Source organism: Stegostoma tigrinum, chromosome 39 (genome assembly GCF_030684315.1).
Source record: "Stegostoma tigrinum isolate sSteTig4 chromosome 39, sSteTig4.hap1, whole genome shotgun sequence".
Taxonomy (NCBI): Eukaryota; Metazoa; Chordata; class Chondrichthyes; order Orectolobiformes; family Stegostomatidae; genus Stegostoma; species Stegostoma tigrinum.
This window is the reverse complement of record NC_081392.1, coordinates 4,638,431-4,658,283: the sequence shown is the minus strand read 5'-3', so window position 1 is coordinate 4,658,283 and position 19,853 is coordinate 4,638,431. Positions and strand designations below refer to the sequence as shown.

Below are 19,853 nucleotides of genomic sequence, written 5' to 3'. Positions count from 1 at the left end.
GTGATTAAATAAAATAAATCCTTGACATTCACTTTAAAATCAACAAGTAACAATTTATTTATCTAACTCTAACAGTGGACAAATTAACTAAACTACTAACAACCAAATAAATCCCTTCTAACTACAAACTGTTCCCAAATGAAGCAAGATTCTAATTGTATGCTGTTGCAATAAATACAGGTCCCACATATATAATCTTAAGAAAAAAATTTAGTCTGTCGAAATTACAGTCAGGTTACATGCTTCCAGAATGTTCTGTGCCTTCTCTGTTGATTCTTCTGTCAGGAATATTAACTAGTTGTGCTGTTGGTATTGTAATTTTTTAGATGGTATTTTCTTTAAGACATAAATGAGGCTGAGAGAGCCAGCAGTTCTCTCTTGAGAGTTGAGGACCGTTAGCTCTGGTGGATGACAGCTGACTCTGGGCTCTGTGTCCATTTGCCCTTTTCTTCTTATACCTTTGATGATATATCAGTATTTCTTACAATAGGATTTGGTCCTATGTTGTCAAAACCATACAGCTTAAATTTAATAGCTTTTTGGTATCTAAGAGTAGAGACAACCCTGGTAATTATAGACCTGTGAGCCTTACTTTGGTTGTGGGTAAAGTGTTGGAAAGGATGAGAAGAGAGAGGATTTATAATCATCTAGAAAGGAATAATTTGATTCGGGATAGTCAACTCGGTTTTGTGAAGGCTAGGTCGCGCCTCACAAACCTTATTGAGTTCTTTAAGAAGTGACCAAACAGGTGGATGAGGGTAAAGCGGTTGATGTGGTGTATATGGATTTCAGTAAAGTGTTTGATAAGGTTTCCCATGGTAGGCTATTGCAGAAAATATGGAGACATGGGATTGAGGGTGATTTAGTGGTTTGGATCAGAAATTGACTAGCTGTAAAAAGGCAGAGGGTGGTGGTTGATGAGAAATGTTCATCCTGGAGTTCACTTACTAGTGATGTACCGCAAGGATCTGTTTTGGAGCTACTGCTGTTTGTCATTTTTATAAATGACCTGGATGGGGGCGTAGAAGGACGGGTTAGTACATTTGCTGATGACACTAAAGTCGGTGGAGTTGTGGATCATGCAGAAAGATGTTGCAGGTTACAGAGGGACATAGATAAGCTGCAGAGCTGGGCTGAGAAGTGGCAGATGGAGTTTAGTGTGGAAAAGTGTGAGGTGATTCACTTCAGAAGGGGTAACAGGAATACAGTACTGGGCTAACGGTAAGATTCTTGATGAGCAGAGGGATCTCGGTGTCCGTGTGCATAGATCCCTGAAAGTTGCCACCAGGTTGATAGGGTTGTTAGGAAGGCGTACGGTGTGTTAGGTTTTATTGGTAGAGGGATTGAGTTTCGGAGCCATGAGGTCATGTTGCAGCTGTACAAAACTCTGGTGCAGCCGTACACTGAGTATTGCGTACAGTTCTGGTTGTTGCATCATAGGAAGAATGTGGAAGCATTGGAAAGGGTGCAGAGGAGATTTACCAGGATGTTGCCTGGTATGGAGGGAAGGTCTTATGAGGCAAGGCTGAGGGTCTTGAGGCTGTTTTCGTTAGAGGGAAGAAGGTTAAGAGGTGACCTAATAGAGACATACAAAATGATCAGAGGATTAGATAGGGTGGACAGCGAGAGCCTTTTTGACATAGCTTTAAATTGAGGGCTGATAGATAGATATAGGATAGAAGTCAGAGGTAGATTCTTTACTCAGAGAGTAGTAAGGGTGTGGAATGCCCTGCCTGCAACAGCAGTAGACTTGCCAATTTTAAGGGTATTTAAATGGTCATTGGATAAATATATGGATGATGATGGAATAGTGTAGGTTACATAGGCTTCAGATTGGCTTCACAGGTCAGCACAACATCGAGGGCCAAAGGGCCTGTACTGCGCTGTAATATTCTGTTTTGTGTTCTACCTGTTTCAAATTGATCAGCTAAATTCAAAAGCCTGTAATTAAGGTAAAAACTGCAGCTTGGCCTGCTAACTGTATGGCCTTTCTATACGTATGTTTCAATTTGGGTCCTTTCTGTGGACTTGCAGACTTTCAGGCTGCTGCTGCGCATAGACATCCATTTTAAATCTCCAAGCACAGAAGAAGCATATAATCTTTAAAAGGGACCACGTAATGCTTTTCCCTCCTAGCATTTTACAGACACCAAATTCTAACTTTTTGCTTTCCAATCCACAAGTATTCTACCCAGCTTCACAATAGTAAAGTTGAATGAAAGGTGATTAGAAGGTAGAGTAGTTAAAGTTATGCTTACTATGCTTATTAATTCATACGTCTATGGAGGGGCGGAAGCAGATTCTCGCAGCACAGAATGAACGTTCACCTTCATCTCAAGGCAGCAGGAGTACAAAAGGATGAGAATTCTGCCAGCTGCAAAAGAAGCATAATACACAGGAAGAAAAAACCTTAAGCACCAATAAACAGGGATTTTAAAAAAATAAACATAAGAATTCAAGTTATATTCCAGCATGCTTGAAGACCTTGGAAATATTCATTATTTTGTTTTAAAATTTAAAAAAATGCAGTTATCAAAAAGTTCAACTTGAAAATGTTGCTAGCACAAAGAACCATACCGTTGATTACCTGTAGAGCCATCAATGCCAGTGACTGAAGGTCTCAGTCTCCTATAATTTAATGCGATTTGTAAGTATTGAGAGTGAAATAAAAGAAAACAAGCAAGTTATCATTTGGAAATATTAGTGGGTAGAGCATGTGTAGTGCAACATGGGAACCCCGATTTAAATCATAGTTCGTACGGCCAGTAAAGTTACCTCTCTGCTTTACTCATAATGTTTTCTCTGGTAAGAACAGGAAATTTCAAAACCCTCTTGTGTTTGCTATAATTTTTCTTACTCCTGCTCCCTTTATTACTCCTTTCACAATCTTCAGATTTTGAGCGTTCCTCCAGCAGTGCAATACAATTATGATAAAAGGTATATGTGCACTTCAGACCACTCCAGAATTGCTCAGTATTAATTTAGCACCCCAGCAAGACTGAAGTGACAAATAAGATCTGCTAAGGTTTGAAGCTTGGCATCAAAATTGTATAAACGAGGGTCATGTGCAGGGAAAAAGAAAACAGGGCTTGCAAGGAGTGGTGATAATGAGGGGTGGTAACTGCAGAAGGTGCAACACCTGCCCATTTACCTCCCCCCTGCTCACCATTCAAGGACCTAAACAGTCTTTCCAGGTGAAGCAGCATTTAACTTGTACCTCCTCCAATCTAATCTCTTGCATTTGCTGCACCCAAAGTGGCCTACTCAGTCCATATGCAGGCATGATCCTGACTTTCCTATACCTGGTCATGTTAACACCACATTCTGCTCACGTGCACTTGTTTATCCTCAGCTTGCTGCAATGGTCCAGTGAATCACAGTGCAACCGGAGAAACAACAGGTCATCTTCAGACTAGGCACTGTACAATCTTCTCAAGTTAATATCGAGTGCAACACCTTCAGATTATGCACATGCTCCCATTTCTTCCCTTTCCTTTAGATTTACTTGTCTTCTCTGTAACCATTTCTTCTGTCCTCTCCACCTACTCCAGTGGGGCCATCTGTTCTTTCCAGTTTGGCGGTTAGACACACCATTGTTCTGCCATTCTCACATTCTGATTATTTAATCTGAACTATCAACGCATTTTCTCCCCCAACCACTACTGCCTAAATGCTGCCCCCTCCATGCTTCATATCGGATCTGATGAAGAGTGATTCAGACTCAAAACATTAGCTTGCTCTTTCACCATGGATGCTGCCTAACCTGCTGTGATTTCCAGTATTATTTGTTTCCAGGTTATTTATGACACTTCGTTTTCATACAAACAAAAGTAAACAGGTCATACCTGGATAATCTTTCTTTTTTTTCAATTGGGTGCTGGAGGTGAGCTGCCTTCCTGAATTTCTGCAGTCCATAGATATCCTTGCAGTGCTGTTAGAGAGGGTTTTCCAGGATGTTGACCCAGCAGTGAAGGAATGGCGACATAATTTCAAGTTAGGTTGTGTGGCTTGGAGAGAAAATCGTTAGTTATGTTGCCATTTATCCCCTGTCCTTATTTTTATAGATGTAGAGGTCACAGGTCTGGTGAGTTAAAGTACATCTTGCACATTGTACACCCTGCGGGTACTGTACCTCAGTGGTGGAACACTCCAAATAGTGGAAACATCTTAGCATTCACAATATTGAGGCCTCCATCCTGTAAATTTCAGTCCCCCTTCATCCTTCTAAACTCCATTGAGCACGGACCCAGAACTGTCAACTGTTCATCTTATGACAAGCCTTTCATCCATGGGATCATCCATCTAAATATCTTTTGGACCCCATGCGTGCACACACGCACACATTGCCAGCACATCTCTCCTCAGATACAGGATCCAAAACTGCTCCCAATGTTCCAAATGTCTGTTATGTCTCCAGCACTATTATGTTCTTATATTCAACATAAACATAGCAATCCTGAGAGAAGGAATAGTAAAAGCAATAATGTCGTAGAGTCATAATGTCATACAGCATGGAAAGAAACCCTTTGGTCCAACTCGACCATGCTGACCAGATATCCTAAGTTAATGTAGCCCCATTTGCCAGCATTTGGCCCATATCTGTCTAAACCCTTCCTATTCGTATTTATTTGAAGTTAAGGTTGTATACATACAATGTTAAAATGAAAGTTATATAAACTTGTCTGACCTCTACCACTGCAGTGGATTTAGTACTTAATGTTCCAATTAAAAGTGAGTGATAATTGACAGCTAGTTAAGTTATGATCCCTTAAAGGTACATGTTCATCACATCACAATGAACATTCATGGTACAGCTTGCCGTGGGATCATTGGCAATCGCAAGTGAGTCTGCGAGACCTGAAGCTCTGCTCCTGGCTACTGTTGAAGAGAAGGCCCAGGTCCAAGGGGGTCTCATTGCAAGGGGGAGCACCTTTATAAATTCAGAGTGTGCTTTTCTCTTTCATCTTCAGGCTGCCCACAGAATCGAAGAAGGTATCTGATCTGCAGAGGACTTTGGAATAAGGTCCACCGACAGCTTTCTGTAGGAACCCTGTAGGCATGGGAAAATCTCAGAAATCTTGGACCAAATGTTTTGCAAGGAGGCCTGACATATAAATCTCTGTACTCATTTCTAAACCTCTGTGCTGGATACTGAACATTATCCGGATGTAACAGAAAGGGAAATCTGCCCACAGACCATCTCCATTTTGTCCTGTCTGATTTGGCTGGGTGGCTGATACAGTGGGTCCTCCCTGCCTCCTTCCCTGTGATATGCACCACTGGAGAATCACAGACCCAGCTTCTGTACTTAACAAGAATTTCTTAGCAAGAAATAGATTCTATCTACAGATAAGTAATTATGAACCGTTAACATATACCTCTACTAGTTAAAATTCTAACCCAGTTATAAGAATTTTAACTAGTAGAGGTATATGTTATTCACCTTACCTGTGCCTTTCATGATTTTATTAACCTCTATAAAATCACCACTCAACCTCCTCTGCTGCAGTGAGAAAAGTGCCAGCCAATCTTCGTAACTCAAAACATTCCATTCCTGGCAACATCTAGATGAATCTATTCTGAGCCTGCGCCAATTTGATAATGTACTTCCTGTAGAGGGTGACCAGAATTGTATACAATACTCCAGAAGAAACCTCACCAACTTCCTGTACAACCCCAGCAAGATACACCAACTCAAAGGTCTGAATAATGAAGGCAATTGTGCTGAGTGTCCCCCTTAACCACCCTGCCTACATGTGATACAAATTTCAAAGAATTATGTACCTGAACCCCCCCCCCCCTCCATTAAGACAGTCCTTCTCCCATTTTGGTCCACAGGAATAGAAAAATGAAAAAAATTGAAATAAATACTTTTTAGGATGAGCCTCATATCCCTCCATGAAGTCACTGTTTACAATTAAATTTTTATTTTGTAAAGTTTCCATTTGTACTAAACATTTAATGAAAAATCCTGAGGTAATTTGTGGATCTGCCTCCTATACCCATACCAAGGAATGCACCTGGATAGTCTGTGACCCACAATGTTTTTGTTCTATACATAAACAAAATGATAATTGTTCCTTTCTTGATTGAAGGGAAAATAAACCTTTTTTCATTTGGTAATTATTAAGTGTGTGCAGTAGTCAAATACTTACTAAATTTAGTTGTGACCTTTTAAACTCCATAAATTGCAAGCGACCTGTTGGAATAATAACCTACAATTTCTTGCCAAGAAGTGTGCTTTAATAAGTAATTGTCTTGCAATTCAAAACTGACTTCTAAGAAAATTAAATGCTTTTTATACATAAATTGTTAGATTTGAACTGTTAATGCATTTACATTGCGAAAAGCCATAAGACAATATCAACTTGATGCATAATGAGTGTTGTTTTATACCAGTCCTAAACATTACCTTACAATCGTCGTGTAGATCACTGTTACGCACTTTTAATGTTGGAGTTTTCTTTTCCTTTCTTTGCCACATAAAGCTCTGAGAATGGTGAAAAGGCTGAGAAGGATATGAAAGAGAAAGAAGTGCTCGAACAAGCAGAGGGAGCAGGGGAAAAGGCAGAAGCAGAAGCAGAGAAGGAAACAGGAGAAGGACAAAAGTCAAAAGGAGAAAAAGACGAGGGAGAAGAAAAAGAAGAATTTGCTGCACCAGCAAGAAAGATGAGGAAGAAAGCTAAGCAGGAGAGCAAAAAGGAGGAACCAGAGGCAGTAATGGAGTTCTGGAATGAGTTTGAGAACTACAAGACTAAGCTCCTGGTAAGCATGAACATGTCTTAAAATGCCTGAAAAGGAATCTGTTAGGACTCCTGCATTAAACATGTATGTCAACTGACAACTGTTGGCAGCCGAGACTGCCTCAATCATAGTCCTGATATCAATAGAAAGCTCATATGAGCCTGATTCCTGGAAGATCTGATAGACTTTCACATCGTAACATAGAGCAGAGTCCTCTTCACTAATAGTCATAGCCATACAGCATGGAAACAGATCCTTCAGTCCAATTAGTCTATGAAAGTAATCCCAAACTAAACTAATCTCGCCTGCCTGCTCCTGGCCCATATCCCTCCAAACCTTTCCTATTCATGTACTTATCCAAACGTCTTCTAAACATTGTTACCACATCCACCACTTCCTCAGGAAGTTCATTCCATGTGCGAACCACCCTCTGTATAAGACAAAAAAATTGCCCCTCATGCTTCTTTTAAATCTCTCTCCTCTCACCTTAAAAATGTGCCCCCTAGTCTTGAAATTCCCCAGCCTAGGGAAAAGACAACTACCATCAACTCTATCTACACCCTCGTTATTTTATTAACTTGTATCAGGTCGCTTCTCAACCTCAAAGTCCCAGCTTATCCAGCCTTTCTTTATAACTCAAACTTCCATACTCAGCAACATCCTGGTAAATCTCTTCTTAACCCTCTCCAGCTTAATAATACCCTTCCTATAACTGAACAACCAGAACTAGACACCGTATTCCTTCATGCCTTTGAATTTTAGTCCAAGGCTAGGAAGACACTACTTTCAAAAGTGTTGCTGAAACTGAGCTCTCCTTCACAATGAGCAGAGTGTTCCTCTTTAGTGATCATTCTGTTACAACTACACACAAGAATTCTCCCAACTTTGTTCCAAATCAGTATACCAGTGATATTAACTCCTTTTTTTTGTTTTAAGACTCTTTCCGGAGGCTACAACACAATATTTCATGTATCAGTTTGTGCTCAGACTCACAAAGTGAGCACCTTGCCTACTATAAATTAAGAAAACAGCCCAAATAAGAAACATAACCAAAACCCCAAGCAGCCAGGAAATGTATCATTCAAACCCAAAGGAGTGCATGGCAGAAAACCTGTTCTCAAAGTTCAAGTTGTTAACAGTGTGTAGAATACAATGGTGTTCTCTCATTTCTCTTTACATGAAGAAAAGTATAATCAATTAGTCTTGAAGCAGAACACAATGATGTGTAACCATGTGGCATGAAATAAGTGGCATGTGTTTTTTGACTGCAGAATTACTTGTCAAGGAATTTCTACAATCTCCGCTTCCTGGCTTTGTTTGTGGCATTTGCAATCAACTTCATCCTCCTCTTCTACAAGGTAAATATAAACGATCAAAGTAAAGTATATTTACTGATTACCTCCTTAGGAAAATTATACTCAAAATTGCACTCAAAGCTGTGCTTTTTTCACCAGCAACACATTAAATTCAAGTTCAATCCCTGTATCATTGTTATCCAAAATAATATTAATGGCAATGATGTGGAGATGCTGGTGTTGGACTGAGGTGCGCAAAGTCAGATGTCACACAACACCAGGTTACAGTTACTAACCTCATCCCACCTCCTTGACCTGTCCGTCTTCCCTGGACTGACCTATCCCCTCCCTACCTCCCCACCCATACTCTCTCCACCCAGCTTCTTTTCTCTCCATCTTCGGTCCGCCTCCCCCTCTCTCCCTATTTATTCCAGAACCCTCACCCCATCCCCTTCTCTGATGAAGGGTCTAGGCCCGAAACATCAGCTTTTGTGCTCCTGAGATGCTGCTTGGCCTGCTGTGTTCATCCAGCCTCACATTTTATTATCCAGGTTACAGTCCAACAGGTTTATTTGAAATCACAGGCTTTTGGCGTGCTGTTGCTTCATCAGATGAAGTCTGACTTCAACTGACAAAGGAGCAACACTCCAAAAGCTTGTGATTTCAAATAACTTCTTGGACTGTAGACTGGTATCTTGTCACTTCTGACCTATATTTACAGCAAGACTTTCCATTGGCCAGATAATCATTTCTGAAGTATGGATAGGAGTTGTGTAATCCCCGTTGTGGCAGATTCCAAGGGAATTTCCTGGGAAATTAAAGATTTCACTGGTCAATTCCTGTAAACTTGGAACCCTCCGAAAGTATCCATTTATATTGGAGAATTCAGAGGGTTCTGCAAGAGTTAAGTGAATAATTACTCAGGAAAAATTAGATCAGTAAATAACTTGTTTAACTCTTGAGTAAGTAACTATTAAACTGACCTCCAACACACCACTCATATTTTCAATTACACCTTTTCCCAGACCCTGGCCCAATGCTGTCATTGAAGTGAGATTGCCAGTCCTCAGAACAGCCAGCTCTGTGATTTTAACTTCAGCACATGTCTTGGCTTCTGAACTATTTCATTCCATCATTAAATCACTCTGGTTGCTCCTCCATAACATCACCAGTCTCCATCTCTGCATCCGTTGACTCAACTGCAGAAAGCATAATTTGCGCCTTTGTTACCTCTAGATTCAGCTATTCCAATGCTGTTTTGACCAACCTCGTACTCTCAAATGTATAAACCATTTCAGCCAAAGCACTGCTGTCCATACCCTAATTCACATCAAACCCTGTTTGCACATCAAGGGCCTGGAACAGCGAACTATGTTCAGGCCCACTAACCATGACCTGGACTTTAGATCTTCTGTGTTCAGGTTTGGCTGGGGATGTCACTTGATGTATAATGAATGTTTTCTTTCAATCCTCCAGTTTAAGAGTAGCTGGTCTCCTGTTTAAGACTGGGGTGAAATGAAGGGTCAAATGGCTTATTTCTGTTCTTAAGTCCTATGTTCTTAACAAACTCATGACTTACAATAAAATGCCTCTGTTTTCAATATTACTCAAGTTCTGCAGTACTAAACAATTGCTTGATCATCGTTTTGTGACATCCGAGACCATCACCATTCCCTAATCCCATGTAGCCATACAACCCCCCATGCGATCCTCCTAGTCTTCCAATTTTCTCTTCTTGCAATTTCCATTATCCCTCCATTGATAAGTACTTCCAATACATCAAACCCAAGTTCTGGAGTTCCCATCTAAACCTATCTAATTCACTGTTCTGCTTCAGAGCACATTCTAAAATCTACATCATCAACCAAACTTCAAGGATATATGTCCTTGCTTTATGGCTTGTTGCTGTTATGGACCAGACCAAACCCCTTCAAAATATATTCAGAAGATAGTCTAGACTTACACTTAGCTTTTCTTATTTTAACGTTAAAAGTATGCATTCCAGCTGCAAATGAATTGGTCAAACTACTGGACATTAAGCAAAATGCACTTTATTTTTACACTATCATTAAAATACAGTCAAAATAAAAATAAGAGAATTGGTTTAACTGCAGCTCTAATGAAATGCTTAACAAAATAACAGATATATTATCTACTATTAATTAACTGTTCCGATATAATAACATCCCATAAACACGCCCTTGACAAAGGCAAAATTTGCTGAACTAGATCGTCTCACAGGCAGTTTTCCAGTGCAGGAGGAAAATGTCAAGAAAAAGTTCGGTGCGAGAGAGAGTAAGCAAGGGAAAATGTAATGCAGCTTCCAAACCCAGCGTCCTGGTTATGTGAGGGCTTTACCACACCTATTCATCATAGAATCCCTGCAGTGTGGAAACAGGCCCTTTGGCCCAACGAGTCCACACTAACCCTCAGAGCATCCCACCCAGACTCATTCCCCAATAACCCACCTGATCTACATATCCCTGAACACAGGGGCAATTTAGCATGGCGAGAGGAAAGCTGAGCACCTGGAGGAAACCCGCACAGAGGCAGGGAGAATGTGCAAACTCCACACGGTCACCTGAGGGTGGAATCGTATGCGGGTCCCTGGTACAATGAGGCAGCAGTGTTAACCCACTAACCCGCTGTGCTGCCCTTAAAACCTAACACTACCTCCGATGCATACCTGGCCCGACCCTAGCAGAATGCTTCTATTGTTCCAACCTTAGATAAAAACACCGGAGGCCTCACAAACTGTTTATGGGCTTCAAAAAGCTCGTGTCCTGCCCCTTAAAGAAATCAGGACAAAATACACCTCTTAAAGCAAAAGCATCATGACATTATGAAACAACTCCAGATGTTTTAGCATGTTATAGGTACTATCTACCGTAAACTTTTTTTAAAAATTGTTTTACATATAAATTGTTCTTTACATATAACTCTTTATATATAAACTCTGCCTCTTTCCACCTGTCCTGCTGAGTATCTACAGCATGTTCTATTTTGATATCAGATTTTGAGTATTCACAGTATTTTGCTCTTCAAAAGTACATACACTGACTGGGGATCCTCGCAGGACCACTGTGAAGAAGTGACAGGTTTTCTCTTGTGGATCATCTATCTTCGTTTATAATGGCTGCATTGCAAAAATGCATGACTGACAAATTAGCACTTAAACTTTCTTTCTGCATTCTTCTTAATAAATTAGATGTAGCCTCATAGTACACCATACGGATTTCTGTTGGTAACAAACCAGCAAAAGGTCTGGCTAGCTGGTTGGCATTTCCTGATAAATAAACCTTAAGAATTTGATGAATGCTAGCAGTTGCCACTCTGTTTTCTTTTAACATTTGACAGGTGACACAACTAGAAGATGAAGAAGACTTGGAGGGACCGGGCTTTGAGGATGATATGGTTAGCGTTGGTTTTGGAAATGGAAATGGTGATGAAGAGGAAGAAGAGGATGATGAAGATTCATTGGTTTACTTTGTCCTTGAGGAAAGCACAGGTTATATGGCGCCGACACTGAAAGCCCTGTCCATTCTTCACACACTCCTGTCTTTTCTCTGCATTATCGGGTATAACTATTTGAAGGTAAGTGCAAAGGGCTTGAAAGTAAAGCCAGTCTTCTGTTTGCTTTCTTTCCCTAGCACTCATTTTGTAATGCATGCTATCAATAAGTTTGTCGCTTCAAATTCTTCAATGCCATGTTAGCACCTCAACAGCTATTTGAAAAATTTCATGCTTAGATTTCTTCATGTTTCATCATTTAGTCTGTCCAAATCTCAAAACTATCAGCTTATTGGAGCAAATTGGGTTCAATATTTTGGTTGTACTTAGAGTGTCAGTATCCTGAAGGTGAAACTTGAACATATTTGGACAAAGAGAGGATATAGGAGAGCATTTGAAAGCATTGGGAAATGATCTGAAATACAGTGTCTGTAACTAAAAGATGGCTGGAAGCAGATTCAGTCGTGACATTCTGAAGGAAGTTAATATCACAAGGCTCCTTTTTACTTGTTTGTTGGCTATGCTAGTATTTGTTGCCCATTCCTAATTGCCCAGAGGACACTTAAGAGTCAGCCACACTGTTGTGGTTCTGGAGTGTAGGCCAGACCCGGGAAGGATGGCAGTTCCCTTCCCAAAGAGTTTTAATAAACTGGAGGAATATTTTTATGATAATCAAGAATAGTTGCATAGTTGCCATTAGAGTAATTTTGATTGTAAATTCCAGATTTTTTAAAATTTAGTTGTCATGATCAGTCATAGTGAGGTTCAAACTCTTGTCCACGACACATTAGCATTGGGCAGTCGTTAGCATTATATCATTCCCTCCTGCCCATCCCCCCCAACCCACGTATGTGGGGAAAAAGTAGGGAAGTGAAAGTGCAAATAGTGAGGTACATCTCTGCGAAAGCAGGATTTCCATCCTGCTTGATTGGATTCCCAAGGGTTCTTAAGCCTCAGGACAATGGATTTACACTGCATTCCAGAAATTGCTGTTTGACGTATGCCTTTCCATTGTGTGATTTGCGAAAATGGTGTCTTGCTGTCTGCCTCACCATTGAAATATACTGAATTGCATGAAGTTGCTGCACTTGCACTTTCACCACAGGGAAAACAAATCTTATCCTTCTGTGTCCAAGTAGATTTAAAAATCTAGGTGTTAGTTTTACTGTCAGGTCAATCTCTTTGGCTCTGAACTTTAAAAATTACAAGTGTGACATCTAATTCCTCCAGATTTTAACTGTTTAGGGATTTTAAGAATGCAATTTTTCTTTTCTCTCTTAATCCTCTTACTTTTCCTTGCTTTATTTATCTTTCTGTAACTGATATGACAATGAATTCACCTATTTAAACTAATACCATCTCTGTGCCAATAATTCCACAATCCTTCAAGTTATGTTCCAATGAGTTATGCAAGTGCTTGCCCTGCCCACTCAAAATGGCTTTCTCTTTCTGTTCCGTTATCAACTTGCACTTGTAGTAACTTGTCATCCAAATACTTAAAACGCTTAAACATGCAAGTACAAACCTAAACAACTTGCTTAGCCAGGCCATAGGAATGCAAAACTTGTGCACAATATTTAATTTTAATTGTTTTCTTTGAACAACTGCATTTAACAGTACACTTGACAAGATATTTAATGAAATCAGAACCCACTAAACTTTGGGCCTTGGTGTAGTGGAAATTTATACCATACTTTAGCATATAGATGATATGTGGCAATATTCTGGTGCAAAGATTCCTGGAAATTATAGAATGCGTCACTTATGTCACTGCATAATATTGTGGCAGCTCTAACATAGTTCCATAGTGGATGGATGCAGCTGTATGTATCAGTAAGACTATACATGCAGACTCTTACCCTCACTGGAGGTGGCAGGAAGGAGAAATAATTGGGCAAGTTGACCCTGGAGAGATATTTACCCCCTCTTGCCATCTCATGAAATAAGTGATGGGTGAAATGGTGTACTGGGGGCGTCTTGATATTTTCTAACCAACCTGCTCTGAGATATTATCGCATACCTCTGGGGCAGGTGGGACCTAAACACGGCTTCCTTGCTCAGAGGTAGGGGCATTCGCACTGTGCCTCAAGAACCCTAATGGGGACTTTCTTGACTTGCCAGCAATTGAGGCCCTGGCAGGATTTACACTCCTGGCCAAAAGAACTTGAAGAGTTTCAGTGGGAGCACGGTTTCAAATCCATCAATTTACATGAGGAAATCACATCCCCCTTTCTTCAGTCAGTGAAATATTCACAAGTTCCTGTCCTTTCACACCAGTATTTAAACATTGGACTTTTGACTCTAAAAGGTGACCCTTGCAACTGGCATTGAAATGATACATAAGGTAGAAACAAGATGGTCCTTCCTTTCTGTGCCAGTATTATGTCTTGGTCCAACTGTGATACCCACAGATTGGGTTTGTGGTAGCTGGGTAGAGGAACGAGCAACAAGGCAAGTATGTAGCAGAACTCTTTCACCCTTTGCCAGCTCTAGGTCTGCTAAAAAAAGGAATACAGAGATATGGAGAGGCCACATGATAACTCTAGTTGGAGAGTTGGCTCTGCCTGTAAAGCCTCCTTCCCTGATATCCAGATCTAGGCCATAACTTTCCAATCAACAGCATAAGTGTGCGGATGGGCAGGCTCAGTACTCAGCCTAACGCACTGCCCACAGCTTTGAGAAAGCTTGCCAAATTGTGAGCCAGTCAACTTGTTTAAGAACCAACCGACGAGCTTCTCGGCTTATCACAGGCCCTGACAACAGAGCCCCAATTCTCCAAAACCTGCAAAACCAATTGGAGGCTAACAGTCTCTGGGTCCTAAAGAACATCAGTCAAGGTTTACTTTTCAGGGAATTCTGATGTGAGAGAAGAAGTGCATTTTCTTTGCTCCTTGAGGGAGAAAGGTGTTTGAGGCAAGCATCCCAGAAGGATTTCAATCGCAACCATAGGTGGAAGTAAATGGAACGTCGACTCTTCTCCCCCACCACCACCACCCCACTTCCAATCTGGCAGGCGAGACATCATGGAAAACCAGCCATTTTATATTCCTGCCAGGGCCTCAATTGCTGGCAAGTCAAGAAAGTCCCCATTAGGGTTCTTGAGGCACAGTGCGAATGTCCCTACCTCTGAGCAAGGAAACCGTGTTTAGGTCCCACCTGCCCCAGAGGTATGCGATAATATCTCAGAGCAGGTTGGTTAGAAAATATCAAGACGCTCCCAGTACACCATTTCACCCATCACTTATTTCATGAGATGGCAAGAGGGGGTAAATATCTCTCCAGGGTCAACTTGCCCAATTATTTCTCCTTCCTGCCACCTCCAGTGAGGGTAAGAGTCTGCATGTATAGTCTTACTGATACATACAGCTGCATCCATCCACTATGGAACTATGTTAGAGCTGCCACAATATTATGCAGTGACATAAGTGACGCATTCTATAATTTCCAGGAATCTTTGCACCAGAATATTGCCACATATCATCTATATGCTAAAATATGGTATAAATTTCCACTACACCAAGGCCCAAAGTTTAGTGGGTTCTGATTTCATTGAATATCTTGTCAAGTGTACTGTTAAATGCAGTTGTTCAAAGAAAACAATTAAAATTAAATATTGTGCACAAGTTTTGCATTCCTATGGCCTGGCTAAGCAAGTTGTTTAGGTTTGTACTTGCATGTTTAAGCGTTTTAAGTATTTGGATGACAAGTTACTACAAGTGCAAGTTGATAACGGAACAGAAAGAGAAAGCCATTTTGAGTGGGCAGGGCAAGCACTTGCATAACTCATTGGAACATAACTTGAAGGATTGTGGAATTATTGGCACAGAGATGGTATTAGTTTAAATAGGTGAATTCATTGTCATATCAGTTACAGAAAGATAAATAAAGCAAGGAAAAGTAAGAGGATTAAGAGAGAAAAGAAAAATTGCATTCTTAAAATCCCTAAACAGTTAAAATCTGGAGGAATTAGATGTCACACTTGTAATTTTTAAAGTTCAGAGCCAAAGAGATTGACCTGACAGTCAAACTAACACCTAGATTTTTAAATCTACTTGGACACAGAAGGATAAGATTTGTTTTCCCTGTGGTGAAAGTGCAAGTGCAGCAACTTCATGCAATTCAGTATATTTCAATGGTGAGGCAGACAGCAAGACACCATTTTCGCAAATCACACAATGGAAAGGCATACGTCAAACAGCAATTTCTGGAATGCACATTTGATTTTGCATCTTCTCTATCTTGAAGTTCCTGTAGGTTTTACTTTTAATAATAGAGTGCTATTAATCTCACTGTCTGTTTGACAGATATTATGGCCCTTGTTGGCATTTAATAATCCAATCAGCCAAAGATAATTTTGAAACTCGGTTTAAGTCATTAAATTAAAATGCACTACCTTTTAATTTTTGACCTACTTTAGGTTCCTTTGGTCATCTTTAAACGGGAGAAGGAGCTTGCCAGGAAATTGGAATTTGATGGTTCGTACATTACAGAACAGCCTGCAGACGATGATATTAAAGGGCAATGGGATCGGCTAGTACTGAATACACCGTAAGTACTGTGTGACACGTAGCTCAGAACTTACTAACAACCAAATGCACATCAAATTACAATTGAACAGTTCAACTCTTTTAAAATTATCTACTACTTACATGTAAATTGTGTAAGGATGTATCTGTATGAGCTACTATTCTGAATGGACACTGTTGATCATATGCAGTAATCCCAAATGTTCTTTTCGTTTAATTTGCAGAAAGTTGTGGCAGCCAGAACAAAACTTTACAATTGCATAGCTGATGGTTAAAGCAATTGGTCCAAAAACTGGCTGTGTACCAATTGCTCTCCCCTTTGTTGTGAAGAACAAATGGCCAGTCTAACTGCAGTCTGGTCACACAAACTAACCACATGCAAATCTGTTGAGAAATCCATGTTGTTCCACTTGGACTGAACATCTCGTAGATGACAGCTGGAATACAGCTTGAAGCCCAGCTAAAACAAGTGATCAGGATGCCATAGATCCTCATGGCATTTTGTAAACTTCAGATGTTTGTAACAACACTTTCAGTACACTTAAGACTTCCTATCCAGAAACTGAGCTTCTGAATCAGTGTTCATGAGTTTTGAACATTGCTAGCTAAGCTAACATTTATTTTTCCATCTCTTGAGAAGGTGGTGGTAGGTTGACTTCTTGAACTGCTTAGGGTTTAGTTCACCTGTTGGGAAGGGAGTTTGAGGAATGTTGACCCAGCAACGTGAAGGAACAGCAGTATAGTTCCAAATCAGGATGATGTGCGGCTTGGAGGGAAACTCACAGGTGGCAGTGTTCCTGTGCATCTGTTGACCCTGTCCTTCTGGATGGTATAGGTCGTGAGTTTGGTGTCAAAGGTCAGCAGTGCAGTGATCTATCCTGGTTCTTGCTACAGATTAACATTTACAGTATAAAAACAGTTTAAATAGCAGTTCTGTCGTACCTCAGCAGCTGTTACATATAGTTTCCTTATTTGGTTCACTTTTTCAGGCAACTATGAAGCTGAACATCTTACATGGCAGTCAACTAGGGCCATAGACCTTTGATAAATTCTCACTATTAGAAGTCTTCTATCTTCCTGCACACAAACTTTATATAGGACAGTAGCATAAGCTTCACCATAAGTCCTGTGTCATCCTTTTTAATAGCCAATCCACATCGTGTCTCATGCATTTGCTAAATTACTGATGTTTTATAGGATCAAGCCTACCTTCATATTGACATGATATCCTTTTGTCATCCTTTGCAGGTCATTCCCAAATAACTATTGGGACAAGTTTGTCAAAAGAAAGGTAAGCTTACACACTTGCAGAGTAATCACAAATATGCATCAAATTTACTTGTCTTTTTCACAGATACTAAACACCTGTTTCTCATGTCAGTTTCTCTCCAGAATTTAAACAGTTGTAATCAATTTCCATTTCTTCAGTAAGGAACATTAAGTACAATATAACTTAGAGTGAAGTTGACCTTCAATAATTGTGGAGGCTGTTTCATATTTTGCCATATTATGAATATAACAAACAATCGTACATCATTGCAAATAAATCTTGTTTTAGAAAAGAACAGATCTTGAAACTGCAAATACTTTGATGCTTGAATGCCTCTGGTTTGTTGCCCATCCAGAGTTGCCCTCACTCAGTGGCTTGCAGAGCCTTTTCAGAGGGCAGTTAAGAATCAACAACATTACTGTGGGTCTGGAGTCATACGTCGGGCAGAACAGCTAAGGAGTGCAGATTTCCTTCCCTAAAGAATATTAATAAACAGATAGGTTTTTGTGACAATTGTTTCATGGTCACAATTTTTGAGACCAGCTTTCAATTCCAGACCAATTACTTTACTTTAAATTCTACCAGCTTGTTGTGATAGAGTTTGGACCCATGTTCCTGTATATTACATGTTACTAGTCCAGTGACATTACCAGTATGACACCATTTCCTTCTATCTGTCGTTTTCTGAATTCATAGGTACTAGATAAATATGGTGATATCTATGGCAGAGAGCGTATTGCAGAGCTACTTGGAATGGATATGAGTGCGTTGGATGTGACTGTGCCTCAGGAGAAAAAACCAGCAACTGACAACTCTGTGCTTTCATGGTTAGTTCTAGCCTTTGTTTTACAATGATTATCAAGCAAAATTATTTTTTCACTAGCTTCATTGTATCGACATCTGTAAAATTGGTTAATAGTGTAATTGTTTGTATGAAATCCAAACTACATATGTAGGGCTACATTTATTGGGCAAAACAGCAGACCTGTTCAGCAGCCAGTACCTCTGTCAGGATTCTTGTCACCTTCAGAATGTAGAATCTGCCTCCAACTGCTGCCAGCCAATTAAAGGGTGGGCACTTCACAAAGTCTGAGGAGTGCCACCAGGAGCAGCAGCCAAGGCTTAAACTACAGGAAGCCCATTTGAGGAACTACACTAGAGGCACTGGAAATGAGTTAAGTGCCATGATCCCAATGAGGCTTGTGGTGGAGAAGGATCAGTATGAAGGCCAGCAGGGCCCCTGCTCCTTACTCAGTTGGTATTTTTGAATAGCTAGGCTCTTCACCTCGTACTTCCCATCCAATTCATCTGTCACTCCCACATTTCCTTGGATAGTGTTGGGGTAGGATTTTGTTATAAAGTAGAGGTTGACCCCCACCCCCCCCACCTCTCTGAGAACTAAAACTGAAACACCCAAACAGGAGCCTGTCACCCCATAATTTATAAAAGGAGTGTGAAACATGGCGTAACCTGCTTTTCAGCAACTTCTAGTCGTTAAATAAGACAATACCCTAACACTCACTTTACAATCAACAAGAAACTATTCACCTAACTGGAACAGTGAACAAATTAACTAAATTATTCACAAACCAAATAAATTCCTTGTAACTACTAACTATTCCTGAACAAAATAAGATTCTAATAGTATGCAGTACCAATAAATACAAGTCCCACTTATAGAAAATAAAATAAAAGAAAATAGAATTTAGTTTCTCAAAATTACAACCATGTTATGTCTTCCAGAATGTTTTGAACATTCTCCTTGGAATGTTCTGTCAGGAATACCTTCTCCGCCAATTCTTCTGAGAGGAATATTAACTAGCTGTATCGTTGGTGCCTTTTGATTTAGATGGCACTCTCTATAAGACTTAGAGAAGATTGTGACAGCCAGCAATTTTTTCTTGAGAGCTGTCAACTCTAGCAGATGGCAGTTAACTCTCCCATCTTTGTCCAACTGCCCTCCCCTATACACTCTTGAGGACATATCAGTTTTTACAATGCAATTGGTCCAATGTTATCAAAACCATCAGATTTAAATTTAATTTGTTTTTAGTATCTAAGTGCCTAATTCAAATTCATTGGCTAATTTCAAAACGTGTTGTAACAAAACAGAACTGCTGCTTGGCCTGCTAATTGTACAGACTTTTGATGCAAGTGTTTCAATTCAAGTGCTCTGTGCACCTGCAAACCTGCAAGCTGCAGCCCATAGAAACCCTTCTTGAATCTCTTGGCAAAGAAAATGCACATCCTGTTTTATAAGTACCATGCACTGCTTTCCCCCTTAACATTGCACAAACACCAAATTCTAACTTCCTGCCTCCCAATCTACAAACCCTCTGCCCAACTTCACAACAATTATATTCCACCCATGCGATCAGATTTTGCCTGCTAAGCTGCCAAATCAACCTGTTCTGTATAGCAAAAGCAGATATTACGATGATGAAACTTCTACAACGTGTGGTCTTGATGTTGTGCTATGTAGATCATAAGACCATAAGACATAGGAGT

General features: G+C 40.2%; 1 protein-coding gene across 5 annotated transcripts in view; it reads left to right on the top strand.

Moving 5' to 3' along the window:
• LOC125447673 (ryanodine receptor 1-like) overlaps positions 1–19,853 on the top strand; it is a 411,721-nt gene that overhangs the window by 375,731 nt on the left and 16,137 nt on the right. For all 5 annotated transcript variants that reach the window (XM_059641019.1, XM_059641018.1, XM_059641017.1 and 2 more), the window contains 6 exons: positions 6,489–6,765; positions 8,016–8,102; positions 11,397–11,633; positions 15,967–16,097; positions 17,324–17,366; positions 18,042–18,172. In XM_059641019.1, the coding sequence (XP_059497002.1) occupies positions 6,489–6,765; positions 8,016–8,102; positions 11,397–11,633; positions 15,967–16,097; positions 17,324–17,366; positions 18,042–18,172 (906 nt within the window). The remainder of the gene's footprint in view (positions 1–6,488; positions 6,766–8,015; positions 8,103–11,396; positions 11,634–15,966; positions 16,098–17,323; positions 17,367–18,041; positions 18,173–19,853) is intronic.